Source organism: Haplochromis burtoni, unplaced genomic scaffold (genome assembly GCF_018398535.1).
Source record: "Haplochromis burtoni strain Fernald_Lab_line unplaced genomic scaffold, NCSU_Asbu1 Contig_159, whole genome shotgun sequence".
Classification (NCBI taxonomy): domain Eukaryota; kingdom Metazoa; phylum Chordata; class Actinopteri; order Cichliformes; family Cichlidae; genus Haplochromis; species Haplochromis burtoni.
This window is the reverse complement of record NW_024582520.1, coordinates 540,884-556,950: the sequence shown is the minus strand read 5'-3', so window position 1 is coordinate 556,950 and position 16,067 is coordinate 540,884. Positions and strand designations below refer to the sequence as shown.

At 46.2% G+C, this 16,067-nt stretch overlaps 2 protein-coding genes and 1 long non-coding RNA gene across 12 annotated transcripts in view; 2 read left to right on the top strand and 1 right to left on the bottom strand.

Annotated features, from left to right (window-relative positions):
• trim101 (tripartite motif containing 101) overlaps window positions 1-11,797 on the top strand; it is a 13,912-nt gene extending 2,115 nt beyond the window's left edge. The window contains exons 2-11 of the mRNA XM_042225069.1: window positions 1,670-1,839; window positions 1,921-2,095; window positions 2,278-2,373; window positions 5,587-5,664; window positions 6,329-6,484; window positions 6,560-6,582; window positions 6,683-6,807; window positions 7,779-8,023; window positions 9,326-9,456; window positions 10,537-11,797. Coding sequence (XP_042081003.1) covers window positions 1,670-1,839; window positions 1,921-2,095; window positions 2,278-2,373; window positions 5,587-5,664; window positions 6,329-6,484; window positions 6,560-6,582; window positions 6,683-6,807; window positions 7,779-8,023; window positions 9,326-9,412 — 1,155 coding nt within the window. The 3' untranslated portion in view covers window positions 9,413-9,456; window positions 10,537-11,797. The remainder of the gene's footprint in view (window positions 1-1,669; window positions 1,840-1,920; window positions 2,096-2,277; window positions 2,374-5,586; window positions 5,665-6,328; window positions 6,485-6,559; window positions 6,583-6,682; window positions 6,808-7,778; window positions 8,024-9,325; window positions 9,457-10,536) is intronic.
• Window positions 2,225-5,308, bottom strand: LOC102291463. Of its 2 annotated transcripts, none has more exons than XR_006054903.1 (4): window positions 3,679-5,308; window positions 2,851-3,065; window positions 2,686-2,763; window positions 2,225-2,357 (listed from the first exon to the last, which is right to left on the bottom strand). It is a non-coding gene; the product is annotated as an uncharacterized LOC102291463 (long non-coding RNA). The 2 variants fall into 2 exon arrangements; XR_001336717.2 differs by having other exon boundaries at window positions 3,882-5,308.
• A 1,272-nt stretch (window positions 11,798-13,069) lies between the features above and the next one.
• tpd52l2b (tpd52 like 2b) overlaps window positions 13,070-16,067 on the top strand; it is a 20,189-nt gene continuing 17,191 nt past the window's right edge. For 8 of the 9 annotated variants that reach the window (XM_005933216.3, XM_005933214.3, XM_005933212.3 and 5 more), the window contains exon 1: window positions 13,070-13,835. In XM_005933216.3, the coding sequence (XP_005933278.1) occupies window positions 13,817-13,835 (19 nt within the window). In that variant the 5' untranslated portion in view covers window positions 13,070-13,816. Of the gene's footprint in view, window positions 13,836-13,880; window positions 15,441-16,067 lie in introns of those variants that run through there. The other variant, XM_042225070.1, reaches the window with a different exon arrangement.

Sequence of the window (16,067 nt, the reverse complement as noted above, 5' to 3'; positions counted from 1 at the left end):
AGTAAAGCGCTTTACAAAAACAGGGCGTCCGTTTTGTCAGACTGCAGCTGCCCTCTGCTGGACATTACAGAGAAGGTGTATTGTAAACGCAGCATGTGCCATGCAGAGCCTTCTCCCCCAGCAGTTCCTCCACTCGCACATCCAGGAGCATCAACAACATCTACACTGCTGCCATCTTTCTTATTTCACTGTCTGTGTATGAAGATATGACTCCAAATGTGCAACATGGTAATGAAACCTGCTGCTGCCTCACATCTGCGAACATTTTCACGTAAATCAGAGCCGTGTTAATGTTGACCTCCTCCGGTGCTCCAGCCTGAAGACAGAGGAGGGGAGGGGGAAGAAGAGAGGAGGGGGGAACAAACGCTGTGATGGTAAAGGAGGAGCAAAGCGAAGGTTTATGGAGGACAGGCAGAAGGTTATGTTACAGAGGAAGATGCTGGGATAGGAGGAGGTGGAGCTAAATCTCAGGGCTGGGTGTCGTCACTGATTTCTAGAATCGATTCGATTGGAATCGGGGGATTTTGCCTCAGACAGTCAGAAATATTATAATTCTGATCACGCATCAGCACATTTACATATTTTTGCATCTATAAAAAGGAAGCTGACACTTGCGAGACTTTGTCAAAGGTGTGAGCATCACAGCAGACGCCTCTGTGTCAAAGTAGCTGAGGATAAAACAGAAACACATGGAGGTGGTTTTCCTGGTCTGGATTTATACAAATATTCTGCAGTAGATCAAAAACGAAAGAAAACCATTAATCAACATGTGAACATGACCTGATGCTGCTGACGTGAAGCAGAGCAACGTTACGGAGGTTTGATTACAGACACAGCTGAGAGTTTTGCTCCTCGTCATCATTTTAAGAAGTTTACATCTCTTCAGTCTTGAACCGCAGAAAGGAGACTTCCTTGTTGGAAGTCAGCACATAACGGTAGACTGGTGGGTAACAAGCCAGTGAAAATGCAGAAACAGATCTGTAGATGGGAAACTGTTCGTGCCGTTCACTGAGACAGAGCTGTGATTTTAGTGTGGTGGAAGCAAAGCAGAAAAGCTAAGAGGCAATTCAGGAGAAAGTGAACTGTGAAGCGTAGTTTGGATCTTCTTTTGCTGCTGGTTGTGTCAACTTTGCTTGGAGAGAGATGAAACCTTCAGCTCAGAATCTAGCACAAAACAATCGAGCACCGACTCCAGCTGTGAGCTGAGAGCTGGGAATGAAACTGAAGGTTGCTGAAATCCGGACAATGTTTGTTTCATTAGTAAAGGCTGAACAGAAATAGAGTAGAAGGAAGCTCGGTCCGTCCTGTAAGGGAGTGCAGACGTGGAGCTGTGATCACAGTAAAGCAGTGAGGAAGGACACAGGTGGGCACAGGTAATCCGGGGCTGACAACAACAACAGGAAGTAAAACCACAATAGGACAGACCGCCAAAGTAAAACTGGAGGTGACCAAGCACAGCTAACAGTACAGCAGATACACAAAGATCACGTAGCGAGGATCATTTCTGTCACTTTGATTTTGTGTGTTCGGGCTGTGTTGTGTGTCTTCGATGCTCCAGTAACAGATGTTGTGTGATGGAAGGCTCGGCCGCTGTTTGCCGCCCGGTTTGTGCGTCACGATGGCGTTCGGGGTTAAGCTGGCATTTTGGTTTCTTGCTTCCTGTGTGCAGCCGTCTCTGTTCCACGCTCGGACCACCATGTCGGTGAACAGCGGCCGTTTCCGCTGTCCGTCCTGCAGACAAGAAGTGCTGCTGGACCGCCACGGCGTCTACGGCCTTCAGCGAAACCTGCTGGTGGAGAACATCATCGACATCTACAAAGAGGAAATCAACAGCACCAGGTTGAGACACAGCCAGGTGATGTCTGACGACAGGTGATTAAAGCAGAGACGTTTAACCACTTCCTGTGTGTTCACCTCCAGGCCCCTCCCTCCGCCTTCACCTCCTGCTCATTCAACATGCTCCGACCATGAGGGAGAAAAGGTGAACATCTACTGCCTCACCTGTCAGGTTCCCACCTGCTCGCTCTGCAAAGTCTTCGGGGCCCATCAGTCCTGCGAGGTGGCTCCTCTGAGCGCCATCTACCAGCAGCAGAAGGTACTGCAGTGACCTGCTGCCTGCGTACGGGACTGACTGCTTATTATTGTTATTAGGCGCTTAAATAAATGATCTGTGTTTGTGTGTCCGGCTCACACTGTTGCTCAGCTCTCACAGCTGTTTTCTGCTGAATGACCTGCAGCTGTTACCACCTCATGCAGTCACTTCCTTCTGTTCTCCAGGACCAGCTGCGCGAAGGCGTCGCCTCTCTGAGGGCGTTCAGCGACAAAGTCCAGACTGTGATCAATGAGCTGGAGGAGACCTGCAGACACATAGAGGTGTGTGATGTCAGCGGTAACCAATAAACAACAATAACATTCATTGTATTAGTCTTGTGATTGGCAGCTCAGTTCACAGTGTTAGAAACAGTCTGAGCTATGAGACGGTCACGGTTTGCCTTTCAGCATCCGCACGCAGGAGTAGCAGTGGCGTGTTTCTGTTGGGGGCAGGTAGGGGCACAGATGGTGTTAAAAAAAGTCTACCAACTGTTAACCATAATGCAATAACCCTATAACCCTAATAACTCTTATTAGAATGAGATTTTAAAGGCTGTCAATATTAATCTATAAGTAAGACTGGAGGGTCAATACCATGTGGATGGCCCGGTGTCGTACATGATGTTTCAAAAGGCACCGCATCCTGGTTATCTGGTGGATCATGAACAGGTGCTGGGATAATATCAAAAGATTACATTTCATTAAATAAAAAAACATGTTATTTAAAACAGGATTTTGTTTTACTTTCCAATTACGTACCACAATACACATATTAGGATTTGTCCCCTATGGATCGGTTGAACATCCCTTCCTTGCATTTTCCTTGTTCGTTCTCTCTCACACACCTTCATTTGTAGAACTCACAGGTGACAATGATGACTGCGGACATTGTTCTCTGCTTCTGGGTGTATTTTAGCCTTCTTAAGGAAGAAATCTTTTCATTCTTCCTGTTCTTTTATCTCTACTGGTTGGCCCTGAAGTAATAAAGCAAAAACTTGTGTTACAAACAACAACTTTCCTGATGACCTTGACTAGAAGTCAGGGATGTCAACTTCCGGCCCTCATGGACCCTATCCTGCACGTTTTAGATGTTTCCTATACCAACAGAGCCAGTTCAAATCAAGTAATCCCCAAACACCTACATGTCTGTAAATGATTCTTTAAATCAGCTGTGCTGAAGTCTGGAAACATCTGGAACTGGGAGGACCAGAACTGCACATCCCTGCACTGAACATGGCACAGGGGTGATTTACTCTATTCATATCATGGAGCTGGCAGATAGGATCAGTAATGAGAGAAATTAGCTGGACCGCACGGTGCAGTGTAAGTGCTGCCTCGTGGTAAACGTTGGTGATATTGATGTATAAAGAACACTGGCTGATGATACAGTCAGCTGGCATGGTGACGCTGCCAGTGTTAACCTGCAGCTCCACACAGCAGTGCTACGACTTGGATTATATCTTATAACTCATAACTCTTATGCTAGCTCCCCCAGCAGCCTACGGCTGCAATAATTCTTCAGGTGTTATTTTTTCCTTGGGATTCTAATTTAAGTTTACTAAACTCAACAGACTTAATATTACTTACCGGGACATTTATTCTCTCCTCATTTTCTTTCGCTGAAAAATTATTTTCCGCGGTGCCTCTTTCGAGCTTGGCTCTCCTACCTTTGCTAACCTGATGCTCATAGTGCAGAAGCCGATGCTGCATTCACTTACACTCGGATATCTGAGCTTCACGGTGAAAACATAATCGTACATTGGCTATTTGATTGAATTTTATTGTTTTACCTTCGGGGTGGAACCTGGGTGGTCAGTCTGGTTGGGGAGGTGGCCTGTGCCCCCCCAGGCCACCCCGCTGGACACACCACTGCTGAGTAGCGAGTTAACAATGAAAGTTTGTTTACAATCTCTTCACCGAGTGTATTTACAGGCTGTGCGGGGATAGTGCTATATACAAGACGTGAGGGGGGCAGACCTCCAGGAATCTGGGGAAAAGAGGATCACACACACGCTCCTCCCTCTCTCTCAGCTTTGTGACCAGCCGCTCCTTCCACACACTGCTCCTGGAACAACGGGATGGTCCGAGGAATCTCGATACAAACAAATGCACGTTAATATTCTGCACACGGGCACGAGAAACTTTGGCCTGAACTTGTAACTGACGGGAGTTTAACAACAATCCAGCGCCAAACAGCAGACCTCTCCCCTCTTCAATACCGGCTGGTCCTGATGAGGTCCAGGTGTTTCCAATACAGGGAGGCGTGGGCCGAGGGCGTGAACCCACCATGATGTCCGCCCCAGCAAAACAGGAGAGCGAGAAAGAGAGCGAACATAATGACCAGCTCCTTGCTGATCCCGCAGGTCGTGACAGGGACATGTTTCAGATCGCTTCATGACAGCTTTGCTCATCTCTTCACTTTGTCAATTCAGCAGATGGCCCCGCCCCTCCCTGAGCCTGGTTCTGCCGGAGGTTTCTTCCAAAGGTTTTTCCTTCCCGCTGTCGCCAAAGTGCTGCTCACAGGGGGTCATATGTGAAGGAAACGGTTTCCACGGCCTAATCCGTGGATCGACTTCCTTCGAGGCGTGGACGTCTATCAGCAGAGAATGTCCCTTAGTCTGTAACACAGTCAAATATATTCTCAAGTAACATTCAAGCATGCCATTCAGCGTGTTAGTACGAGCTCGGGAGCAGCTTGGGAGAACAAGAAAACAGAGACTGCTTCAGGTTGTCTTCCCAAATTGACTCAACTTTATTCACAAGTACAACAGTTTATATAGGGGGTAAAATTCATGAGACAGCAGATTATCAGTTTAAACCAGTACAGACCAAGATAAGGGAGCGTCGTCCTGCCCTTGGGTGAAGAAGCATCCTTTGTGTAGTTTATCAGTTCAGCTACAATTGTGATTATCTCAGCGACATATTTTCAAGGCACGAAATAAAGAGTTCTTTCATTAGTGAATTCTGAAACAAACCATTTGGCCTTCAACAGGCGTCTCCTAAGAGATTTAGAAACGAATGTAGCTGAGGGAGTGATCTCTGTGGTATTTCAACCTTGTACCAGCCTGTGATTCTCACACATCAATTCTTGGGTCAAAGAGAAAAATAACTGAAACAAAGGGGCCTTATTGAATGACAGAGTTTTCCTGCATAATGTCACTATAAAACAATATCCAGTAAATGCTACCATGGTACTAAAATACCTAACAATATGATTGTTGGTGTTTCTATGTATTATTGCAGGGTCTACCTTACAATATAAAGCACCTTGACGCGACTGCTGTTGTGATTTCGAGCTATTCAGGCTGCAGCTGCAGAACATCTGCACAAAAGCTGCTCGTTAACACCTGCACACACATCACGATCCAGTTATTGAGCATGTGATGAAGCAGAGTCTGCACGAAGATGAAGAATGTATTCAAAAGTGTCAGGAGTCCATGAAAGAGCCTCGTGGTTTATCTGCGTCAGACCTGATTGACTGTCGTTGCTCCTCAGGAGAACTGCAGCATTCAGAAACAGAGCGTGTGCGAGAAGTTCAACCGCATGTTCTCCATCCTGGAGGAAAGACAGAAGGTCAGAGTTCAGCCCTCGTCCTCAGTGATGTTGGGACTTTAAATTATAAATGTGTGCCGTGCGCGTAGGTTTCCTGTTTTATTTTGGTAGTCCCGTGTTGCTTGTGCTTTGTCTTCAGTCTGACTTCCTGCCCTGTGGCAGTGTCTGCTGTGTGTCCCTGTGTCTCCTTTCCCTGGTTACCCTCAGTGTGTCTGCATGAGGAGTGAGCTTCCTGTTTGGACTTTGCAGCAATAAAAGTACGTTTTTGTTTTTGAAAGCTGCAGACCCAATCAGACGACTGCAACCTCACAAAGTCCTCCTTCTTTTATTTGGCTGCCTCCATCGCTGCTTCTGTTTCAGCAGGAAGCTTCAGTTCCCTGACGTCACTCTGTAAACGATGTGAGCAGGAAACTGATTTTACAGTCCCAAGCAGAAAGAAGCAGTCGCTGTTTTGTCACCGCACAGAGACCCGCCTGCTGCTCTGTCGTGTCTTCGTCTGAGGGAGGTAATCAGGATAACGTCCTTCAGATGAGGACACGCAGACGCGGCTGTCCTCAAACACGTTGGAGCCTCTGCGGTGAATGTTCCTGCGCCTGCTGTCTGTTTGTGACAGAAAGCTCTGTATTACGTCTTGTTTGAACACGATGGTCACGCCTCATAGTGTTTCTTTTTACTGTGATCGAAGGCGATGGCACAGCGAATCAGCTCTGAGCAAGAGGAGAAGACGGGCCACGCGCGGGCGCTGGTGCGTTGCCATGATGACAGCATGGCAGCCAACAGCAGGCTGGCGGAGAGCGCCGCGAGCAGCATGGAAGAGCCCAACATGGCCGCCTTTGTTCAGGTGAGCGACTCCCGTTTCCTGTGTGCGGCGGTGACGAGTCTGACTCGGCTCATTTGTCTCCTCCTCCTCTTTCAGAGTTCAGCAGAGATGATCACAAAGTGAGTGACGGGAAATATTCTTCACGCCTTCCTTCACTTCGTCAGCATTAACCAACCTGCTTTTGCTTCCTATACCTCCTCGCGTCTTCGCCGTCCTCAGGGTGAAGGCAGCGAGTGCCTCGGGTCCGTCCGAGACGCTGAGACCAGGTTACGAGCGCCTGAGTCGTTACAGGTTTAACTTCAGCGAGCAGGAGAGGGCGCTGAAGAGCATCGACTTCATCAAAGGTTCGACTTGTTCGGCTCATTTCCACCTCCCCAACCCGACACAGGGCAGCTCTGCATGACACGAAGGCTACAATAAGCCATCTTTATATGATCCTGCAGCGCTTCCTGTTTAGCTCCTCCCACTTTAAAGTGCCTTTCCTCTGATTGGTTTAAATGCTGTGGGTGTGGCTTCTGTTTGGAGCACATTACTGCACAATGAGCTGGTTATGGGTTGTTGTTGGAGTAACCTCACAGCAGCCGTGTTATCGGTCAGAGGATCCGCAGTGTGCGACGCCATGTTGGCACCAACACTCTGAGGATGCAGGAGGTCAGCTGTCATCAGTGATACCTGCCCAGGTGCTTCCCTGTGATCATCGTAACACAGATGTCTTCAGCTGCAGCGGGTTACCAAACTAATCAGGTTGTAGTGTTTTATCTCCACAATACAGACACGTGCTTTAATTTAAAGTCCCCTCCTGAAGAAGCAGGGCGAGGGGCGGCGCCTTCACATGTAGGTGTAGTAGGCGCCAAGCTTGGTCCTGGAGGTCCTGAGCAGAGGCAGAATAACTCACAGTGAAGCTGCTGCAGAGTATCAGGAGCCATGTCAAGAATTCAAACAATAATGACGACGAGTATGAAGGACTGCAGCTGCAGACGAACTAGTATGAGCAGTATTCATTGGTCCAGCTCTCAGCCGTTAGACGTGGGCGTGCACGTTAAAGGTCACTTCTATAAAACCCCGCCCATTTTTAAGTCTTTGTTCATTTCTGTTCATGCTCAGATTTTCCGAAATCTTCTAAAATTCAGAAAATGGAGCGATGCAGGAGAGAAAACAAAAATGAATTGAATGAAAAGTCGTGGACTAAAAGAATGAAGCAGCAAATACATTATGAATAAATAAACATGTTTACATCACCGCATTATTCGTGTTGCATTTACATCAGTTCGTCTCATTATTTCCTTTGTGATGTTGGCTCCTCCTCCTCCCTCAGCATCATGGTTTTGTGATATCTCTCCAGTCGTGAAGGATGTTCCTGAAGAACCAGAGCCAAAAGAACCCAAAGATTCTTTGATCCAGAACACAGAACCAAACGGCAACCAGCAGGCCGCAGAGGAGGTTTCAGAGCAGGAGACTCCTGAGCTGGACTCGGGTCATATCACGGAGGGAGAGGAGGAAGCCGCCGCCGAGCTAGCTAAAGAGGGCGGCGAACGGCAGGAGGGAATGAGCACACAGCAGGTAGAGTATCACACCTGCTTTAAAGACGCTCACCTTTACATTTGATTGTAAACTACTCAGAATTTCTCTAACATATAATCTAATGAAAGAGTCCATCAGTAGCCTCAGAGCTGCCAACAGAGCTGAGGGTCGGCTGTGAGACATGAAGGTTGTCCAAATATGGTCACTTCCTGAAACAAAACCAACATGGTGGCAATTGAAACGTTACCAATGAGGCTTCAAAATGCTACAAACCGTGAACAGCTGGACCTCACTGACCAATGGGCTTGAGTCTGTGTCCATCTTTTGTATACAGGGTTTGCAGGAAATGCATGTTTTACTAAGAGAACATTTGCAGGTCTCCAAAACCATCACGGAGGGATAAACACAGCGAGTGATTAAACATGTGGCTGTAACTGTCTTCACCTGTCAGTGTGAGGGGATGGATGAAGAGGAGGAGGAGGATGCTGACTTTTACCCCAGCTGGTGCACAGCTGGCTTGAGCCCATCAGCTCCTGGACAAACCCTGCCGGAGGTCCATCGATGCATCAGCGAGGACGGGTTCACCTCACGCTGCTGGGGTCAAATCCAATCTCCTCCCACAAGGCTGCCTATCTGTCCTCCATGAGTCCCCATCTGCTCTCATATCTGCTCAAAAAATCCAGCAGAAGAACCTCAGAGCGAGGAGGAGGAGGAGGTGCAGGGCTGGGCGTACCTGTCCGAGGCTGCTGAGGAGCAGCTGAACGAGGCCGAAGGAAAGGGAAGCAAAGGATGCTCGTCACGCAGTGAGCTCAGGGTGAGGCTGGGGAGGAGCGAGGAGGATGAAGCTGTGAGGAAGGAGAAGCGTCACACGGAGAGCAGAGACGGCGAGTTTGGAGCGTCGAAAGGAAGAGAGGACGACGAGAAGAAACCCAAAGGCTCTGACGTCACCGTGGAGACGAGAGGTGCTGAAGACGCCCGTTCTCAGGTCAGTGTCATCCTTCGTCATCATCATGGACCAGGCTCTGCACGCTGCTCCCACCCACAGATATGGCTCCACCTCCACAGCTGCTTCTTCTTCTCTTTTTATTCGTTTTGTTTCTGCGAGCCGAGCGTGATGCCGGCGCCTGCCGCCCAGACATCAGTTTAAATATGGAAAAAAATAATCAGAGCTTTAACCCTCCATGTACGGCAGCAGGAGGGAAGCACAGCTACACCTGAATGAACAGGTGGAGACGTCCCACCTGAGCCGCTCAGCCGGCTCGTTAGAGTTAGGAAATAATCCACCGCATCTCACCTCCATTCTCTTCCTCATCCCTCCTCCACCCTCCTCTCCACCTGCAGGCTGTCACACTGTTCTTCTACCTGCTCGCCCTCCTGGTCATCCTGCAGAGGGCGTGGGCTTACGTCGGCTGCTTTATTTGCACATAAACGCCACACGGAGCCGCACGCACATCACTGCCGCACAGCTCAGGTATGCTCACCTGCGGCATGCTTTTATTGTGAAAGGCATGTGACTCAGAATACTTTTATTTTAAAAGGATAAAAACAGCTTTTCTAGGATACTTTTGGTCACACTAAATTAAAGATGAATTAATCTTTACTTTTAGACGATCACTGATGCGTTTTATTATAAACATAATAATTCTGCTTCTTACAGAAAACACTTTAAACTCACAGCGACTACAAATAAATGAAATCAGGTTACAGTCAGTCGAATTTGTTTTTAAAGCGAGCACTGATTGTCTAAAAAAATCTATAATAATAAAATTATTTGAACTTTATTCTTTTTTATTTTACTTTTTTTTTTTACCCCCATACTACTATCACTGTTACCGCAGTACTTGTACTATTAATACTCTTACTGTGTAGTACTGAGTGGAGCACAGGAGCGTGGTGGGAAAAAGGCCAAAGAAATGAAACATTTTAAGCGACTGGACAAACTTACAGTGCAGACAAGGAGCGGAGACTCAGCTCTGCTGACACCCTGTGGTCAGTCTGTGTAATGACAGTTTTAATTCTCTGTAGTATAAATATGGAAGCATTATCACTGTTTTATTCAGGCTTTATTAAAGCATAATTTTATTCTTCATGATAAACATTTACATTTATTAAATATGTAAATTTCTCTCCCACCACACGTCTGTCATTAACGTTGCTCTAAAATTGAATTCATAATAATCATCTGAAATATGTCTTTGGGCCAGTTTGCTTAAGCTCTGCGGACACTTGATTTAATATAAAGACAAGCTGTTTATAATTATTTAAAAGTTCATTCATGCAGATTAAAATACAATAATGTAACATTCTGTAATCGTGACATCAGAGCGAGAGGAAATAAAGACCAACCAAATCCAGCAGGAAGTCAGTTTGGAAATAGAAAGGTCAAAGTTCACCATTTTGAACATCAGGACAGGATTTAAAATAGTTTGGAGCAAACAGGAAGTTTATCTCAGGTATGAGACACCAGGTGAGCTTCCAGGTGACGTCTTGGTCGTCTCTGCGTGTTAGAGAGCCAAATCCGTTTTAACCATCTTTTAATCTGAAATCTTAATCTGCAGGAGACTCGTACTGCTCACGCTCACCTCCACCTGCTGTCCCTCCAGGAGGGAGACCCACGGCCCCCGCATCGCTGCCTCCACTTCCTCCACTTCCTCCTCATCTGCCCAGTTTTTCTCCTGGCTGAGCCCCACCCACAACAAGAGTTAGGCGGTGGGTGGATGGTTGGGGGGGGATTCCTCTGAGAGATGTTTGGTTGTTTGGGCTCTTATTTTGAAATTGTGCCTGAGAAATTACATTTTTGGGCTCGTTTTTGTAGAAAGTGTGGCAGACGATCGCTGACCTGACAGGAAGTGAAAGCAGAGAAATAACGAGGTTCACAGGCCGAGGAGGCGTGATACATTTATGTGCGTGTGTCGTGATGATGATGATGATGATGCTTCTCACATATTCATTGTTGATTTTTAAATAATAATTTTTCTGATGCTGATTTTGTTTCATGACTGACTCATTCAGTCTTTGGACACTTTGAGTTTCTGCGTGTTTTGTCGGTGATGCCTGAGATTAGGGGAATCATATTTACATATAATTGTTACACTATAAGTTTTGGCCGTCTCACCATGTTTTGGTCTCCCAGGTGTAACATTTTTTAATAATTTATGTTTTTGCTGGAGAAGTGCAACGTTTTTGTCAACACCATCAGACACAAAGAAATGCAAAATATATATTTTAAATGAAGTGTTTCAGCTAGTTTGACTTTTAGCAGCTTCTCTGTTCTACTGTTTATGCTTTCAAACTAATTATACCACATTTAAAAGTAAGATTGTTTGGCTTTTTGTTATTAGAGTTACAGTCGTACATATTTTCAGAAGCTTGTATTTAATCTCTATAAGAAACAATCATATTTAGCAGCATGAAAATTACACATTTATTGAGAAAATTAACTTTTTTTATTGGAATATCATGAGGGAGCAAAACATATGGTTCTTCAAAAGGGAAAAATAAACAAAAACCCAGAATTTTGGAGTTGATAAGGTGTTGACGGTGGCAGCGTTGGGAAGGTTACTTTTCAAATGTATTCCACTACAGATTACAGATTACATGCCCTGTGGCTGTGACGCAGTTTTATCACAAAGTTGTGCCATAAATGAAATTAAAACAAAAAAACTCACCATGGCATGTGTATCGAACAGGAAGTGGTAAAGGGGTCCTCAGAGTGTAAGCTGCCCACAATCATTCCTGATTTTTTTGTACTTTTTTAAAAATCTGATGGTGTTGACAAAAACTCTGGACACGATTTTAATCACTTAAAATATGCAAACATAAATTTCAGGTGTACATTTTGATATTAAATAAGGTATTGACTTAAATACTTAGTGACTTGATGTTTAATTTTACATTACTGTTCATTTTTCTCTCTATTTTAATATCATCACACCTGCTTGTGGACAGTGGATTTCTAGGGTACTGGTAATGTATTGTACCATTTAAAGTAAATATATATGCGTAACAAAACACAAATTCATACTTTGGTTGTGTAAACATTGCCGTGGTTTGTCTCTTAGTCAGCTGGGTTAACACTTGTGTGCATATTTTTAACCCCAAAATCGGGTTTTATCGGCGGACGTGTTTTGTCCCTTATCTCAAGAATCACTGAAATCCACGGACGTGGTGTTTGCGCGTGTGTCATGCGTCTCGCAGGTTTAAAAATCACATCGGTCAGATTTCTGAGGCTGGAGACGCTGTGCGTGCTGCGAAGAGCTGTTCTGCATTTCCATTCACAGATAAACACAAAGTGTCAAATCAAAGTATTTCAGCAGCATTTTGCAGCTGTGCTGAGGAGAACCCACTTCCTGTTTGGATGACTGCCCTTTAAAAATAAAAGCACACCTGCCTTAAAGCGCCACATGAGAAATGAGACGGCGTGTTCAGTTATGAATCACAGCTCAGCAGACCTGTCAGACTCTCTGACGGTGTGTTTTTAGGTTTACACACCAACACGTCAATGTGACGTTTTTGTGTTTCTGCTGCTGTAAAATGTGTCGTCATGATTTAAAAACACGTTGGTCTAAAGTAAATCTGTCACCTGTGCTCCTGGAGTCCACGCAGAGGCCCACTCACAGCCGGGTTTCTGCCACAGCTAACAGTAATGCTAATTATTAAAACATTGTTTTCTGTGTGTTATAGCAGGTCTTACAATATAAAAGCACCTGAGGCATCTGTTGTTGTGATTTGTTGTTTCTGTAACAGGTAACCCACGAGCACGCACAAGCTCTGAAAAATATTAAAGTTCATCAATATTATTTTTGATTAAGGTGCTAAATTACATTTATTTACACAAATATGCATTTGAGAGGTTGAATGTAGTGACTGCTCTCAGACGTGCGAGGTGCTCGCTCATGTTTGTGACTAAAGTCAGTAGTTCAGTTTGAAATTCATCGCTCCTGTTTAAAGAAGCACGACTCACTATATTAAATATATATGAAATTAAAATGAATGTTTGTCTTTTATTGTTTTTATGACAGGTGTGCAGTGAATCTGACTGTACCTGTGTGTGTGTCATAGATAATCTCAGAACAGCTGAGTAACAAACCGAGAAGAAACATCTGCTTACTCTTCACGTCGAGAACATCTGTGCACTGTGATGTGGAGATGCAAGCCGGAGTTAGAACAGGCCTGGGCTGTACCTTCATGTTTGTACCACAGGACGGAGCAGTGAGTCAGGGTGACCTTTATTTAGCAGGTAAAAGCATAGCAGCATCCGGAGGAAACGCGGCTAAAATAAACGAATAAAATAAAAAACCCGCTGATGCCGTGCAGGTCAAAGTTTACAGTGGGTTGTTACAAAAAAAACACCTTTAACCAGAGTGATGACACACCTCAGTGTGATTGGTTCACTGTGTTTCTGCCAGTTTGGAAATGTAACGTGTAATCTGTTCTTCAGAATTGTACTCGGACAGTTAAAAAAAACGTGAAGTCTCAGACACTGATGAATATATCGATAGTGGATTTTTTTTAATTTCCGAGGCAGGTAATCCACTATTTCTTAATAAAATAATAGAGGAGTCATCAATAAATATTTCCCAGTCATCGCCTCCAGGCACTAACGTAATATTTTGAAATTCCCCGCCGGATGTGCCTCTGTTGTTTGGCGTTAATTTCACGGACCGTGGGATAAACGACTGCTGCTCCCCGTGTGTTCTTGTCGACGACTTTCTGTCAGCGAAGCTGTAGTGTGGACGGTTTGTGCTCAGTGTGCCGCTCTGCTGTCCGCTGCGCTCCACCTGAAACTTTAAATCTTCGAAAGAGGAGTTTAATCCGCGAGAGAGCGACGCCATGGACCCCGCCAGCCAAGGTAACGCTGAGTGTTAGCCTAGCACGGAGCTAGCGTAACCTAGCCGAGTGTGAGAGTGCGCAGAGCGGCTCTCAGCGGATACTTTAGCCACTTTAATCGGTCATAAACGGCCGACAGCCCACTGTGTGAGCCCGGTTTGATTGTACGAAGCTGGGAGATCACCGAACATTGGACACAGGCCCGGTTCCCGGGCTCTGAGCTCGGGTTTGTGGGTTAGCCGCTGAGTGGAACTTGAATCAGATTAAAAACGGAGCTCCGTGTTTACGGACACGGACACTGCCGACGTGTTTAACCAGCTCAGACTCCAGGTAGGATTGGCTGGCTGCCACAAACGCAGCAGCAGAGGCTCCTGTATTTACCTGGAGCCTCACCTGAGTGAGTCACCGACCCCTCCTGACAGGTGGACACAGCTAACTGGCTGTTAGCATGCTAGTTGCTGCTGTGTCATCACTGACTTTTCAGACTGACAGCTTCATGTTGTGTTGACGCTGTGTTTACAGCTGAATCAGGCTGTGTTCTCTCACACTGCCAGGGCGGCTTAGCATGATTCACAAATCAGAATAAGCCTTACAAAGGGAAGTTTTAAACAGCAGGTGGGTGGAGCTTTTGTTTGTCGTGATGACATCATACAGCTGGAAGAGTAGAAAAAGTGCAGAATAGGTCAGCCTTAAAAGCAGCATTTAGTCAGACTGTGAAGGGAGCTTTGTCTTTATTTTAAGGTGAGGCGTGAATTCAGGTTTCAGGACAAAAAAGGAAATGACTTCCTATTGATCATCTGCTTTTAATAAAGCCAGCACGTGCACCTTTCTGTCAGTGGGATTAAATTTACTCGAGCTCAAAAAACCCAGATTTGTTAAACGTTCAACATCAGTTCAGGTGAAGACGCTTGTTTTCAGTAAGACAACCCCAGAACGTGAGGAATAAACGGGACAGACGTGTCTTACGTCGATGCTTGAGCCAATAGGATCCGAGGTGACCTGATGACGCCTCGGTCGGCTCCTGCAGGCCGTGAAGGCCCTCTCTCTGTGAACTCCCCGCGCTGCTCTGCAGCTCTAATGGACGTTTTCAGAGCAGAGGTTACTGCTGCCTCTCGTCTGTGCGCAGCAGGGCGGATAAAGAGGGACGTCCGAGTCTGTGAAGTGACCCTGCGGTAACTACCCGATGAAGCAGGAAGAGGTTTGCTGACTGCTTTGGGTCGGCCTTCAGTAACGAGGCTCGATCGCTGCTGGCTCACAGGGCGAGGCAGCAGCTGTTGTGTCGTGTTATCAGCAGAAGTTTAAGGAAGGTGTGGTTCACATGCAGGACACGGCTCAGCGTCTGCAGACTCGTCAGACCGCTGCCACATCAGATGATGAAGCTGATAACGCGCACACACACACACGGTTTCTCTGTGAGGGCAGTGAGGAAGTGAGACCACAGCCGGAAGCATGAAGGATTAGGAAATGACTCTTCTTCAGGGGATCATGGAGGGATGTGCGGGAACAGACCCACAGTGATGACACTGTCGAGAAACCCTTTGAGGCAGCGTCACCTGATGCTTCCCACCTGACCCTGTCAGAGTTGCCTGAAATATTCCAGGGTCTGATGTCTGGTCCCTGCTGTTAGGTCAGTAAAATCCTTTGGGGGTTCTTAATGTTTTGACCATTTTGGGTCAGGTGGTGTAAGCAAACGTGGAGGTGGAAGAAACTTTGATTTTATTTGTTACTCCCGCTGCAGTGATGTAAACTGGGAACGCCCCTATAGCAGCGACTCAACTTTCAAAATTAGAGTGGGGGGTTTGTCAGTCATAGATTAATACTGTAGCCCCACCCCCTCCCGTGACACTAGCAGGACCATTTTTGTATGTCACATGAACGGTGATGTTGTTGCTATGGCATTCACGTAAACACGAGAAGGTCATTTTATACTGTAATTAAATGTTCCTTTGAAGGCGCTGCCCAGGTGCTTGCATGCGGCCTGTGCCGAGGGTCTGGCTGTAACGCTGTGTCAGCGCTGCTGTAACCAGGAAGTGTGGAAGGACGTCCTTCAGTAACGACATGAATGATGCCGGCGAGCATCGAGAGAACATTGTGTGGTGTTTTTGTGCCTCTATAATTGCAGATGTTGTCTATTATTTTGAAATGCTTGGCTGTAATTCCGAGGCTGAATCCTGCACACTCGGGTCAGTGTAGCTGCGCAGACACACACACACACACACACACACACACACACACACACACACACACACACACA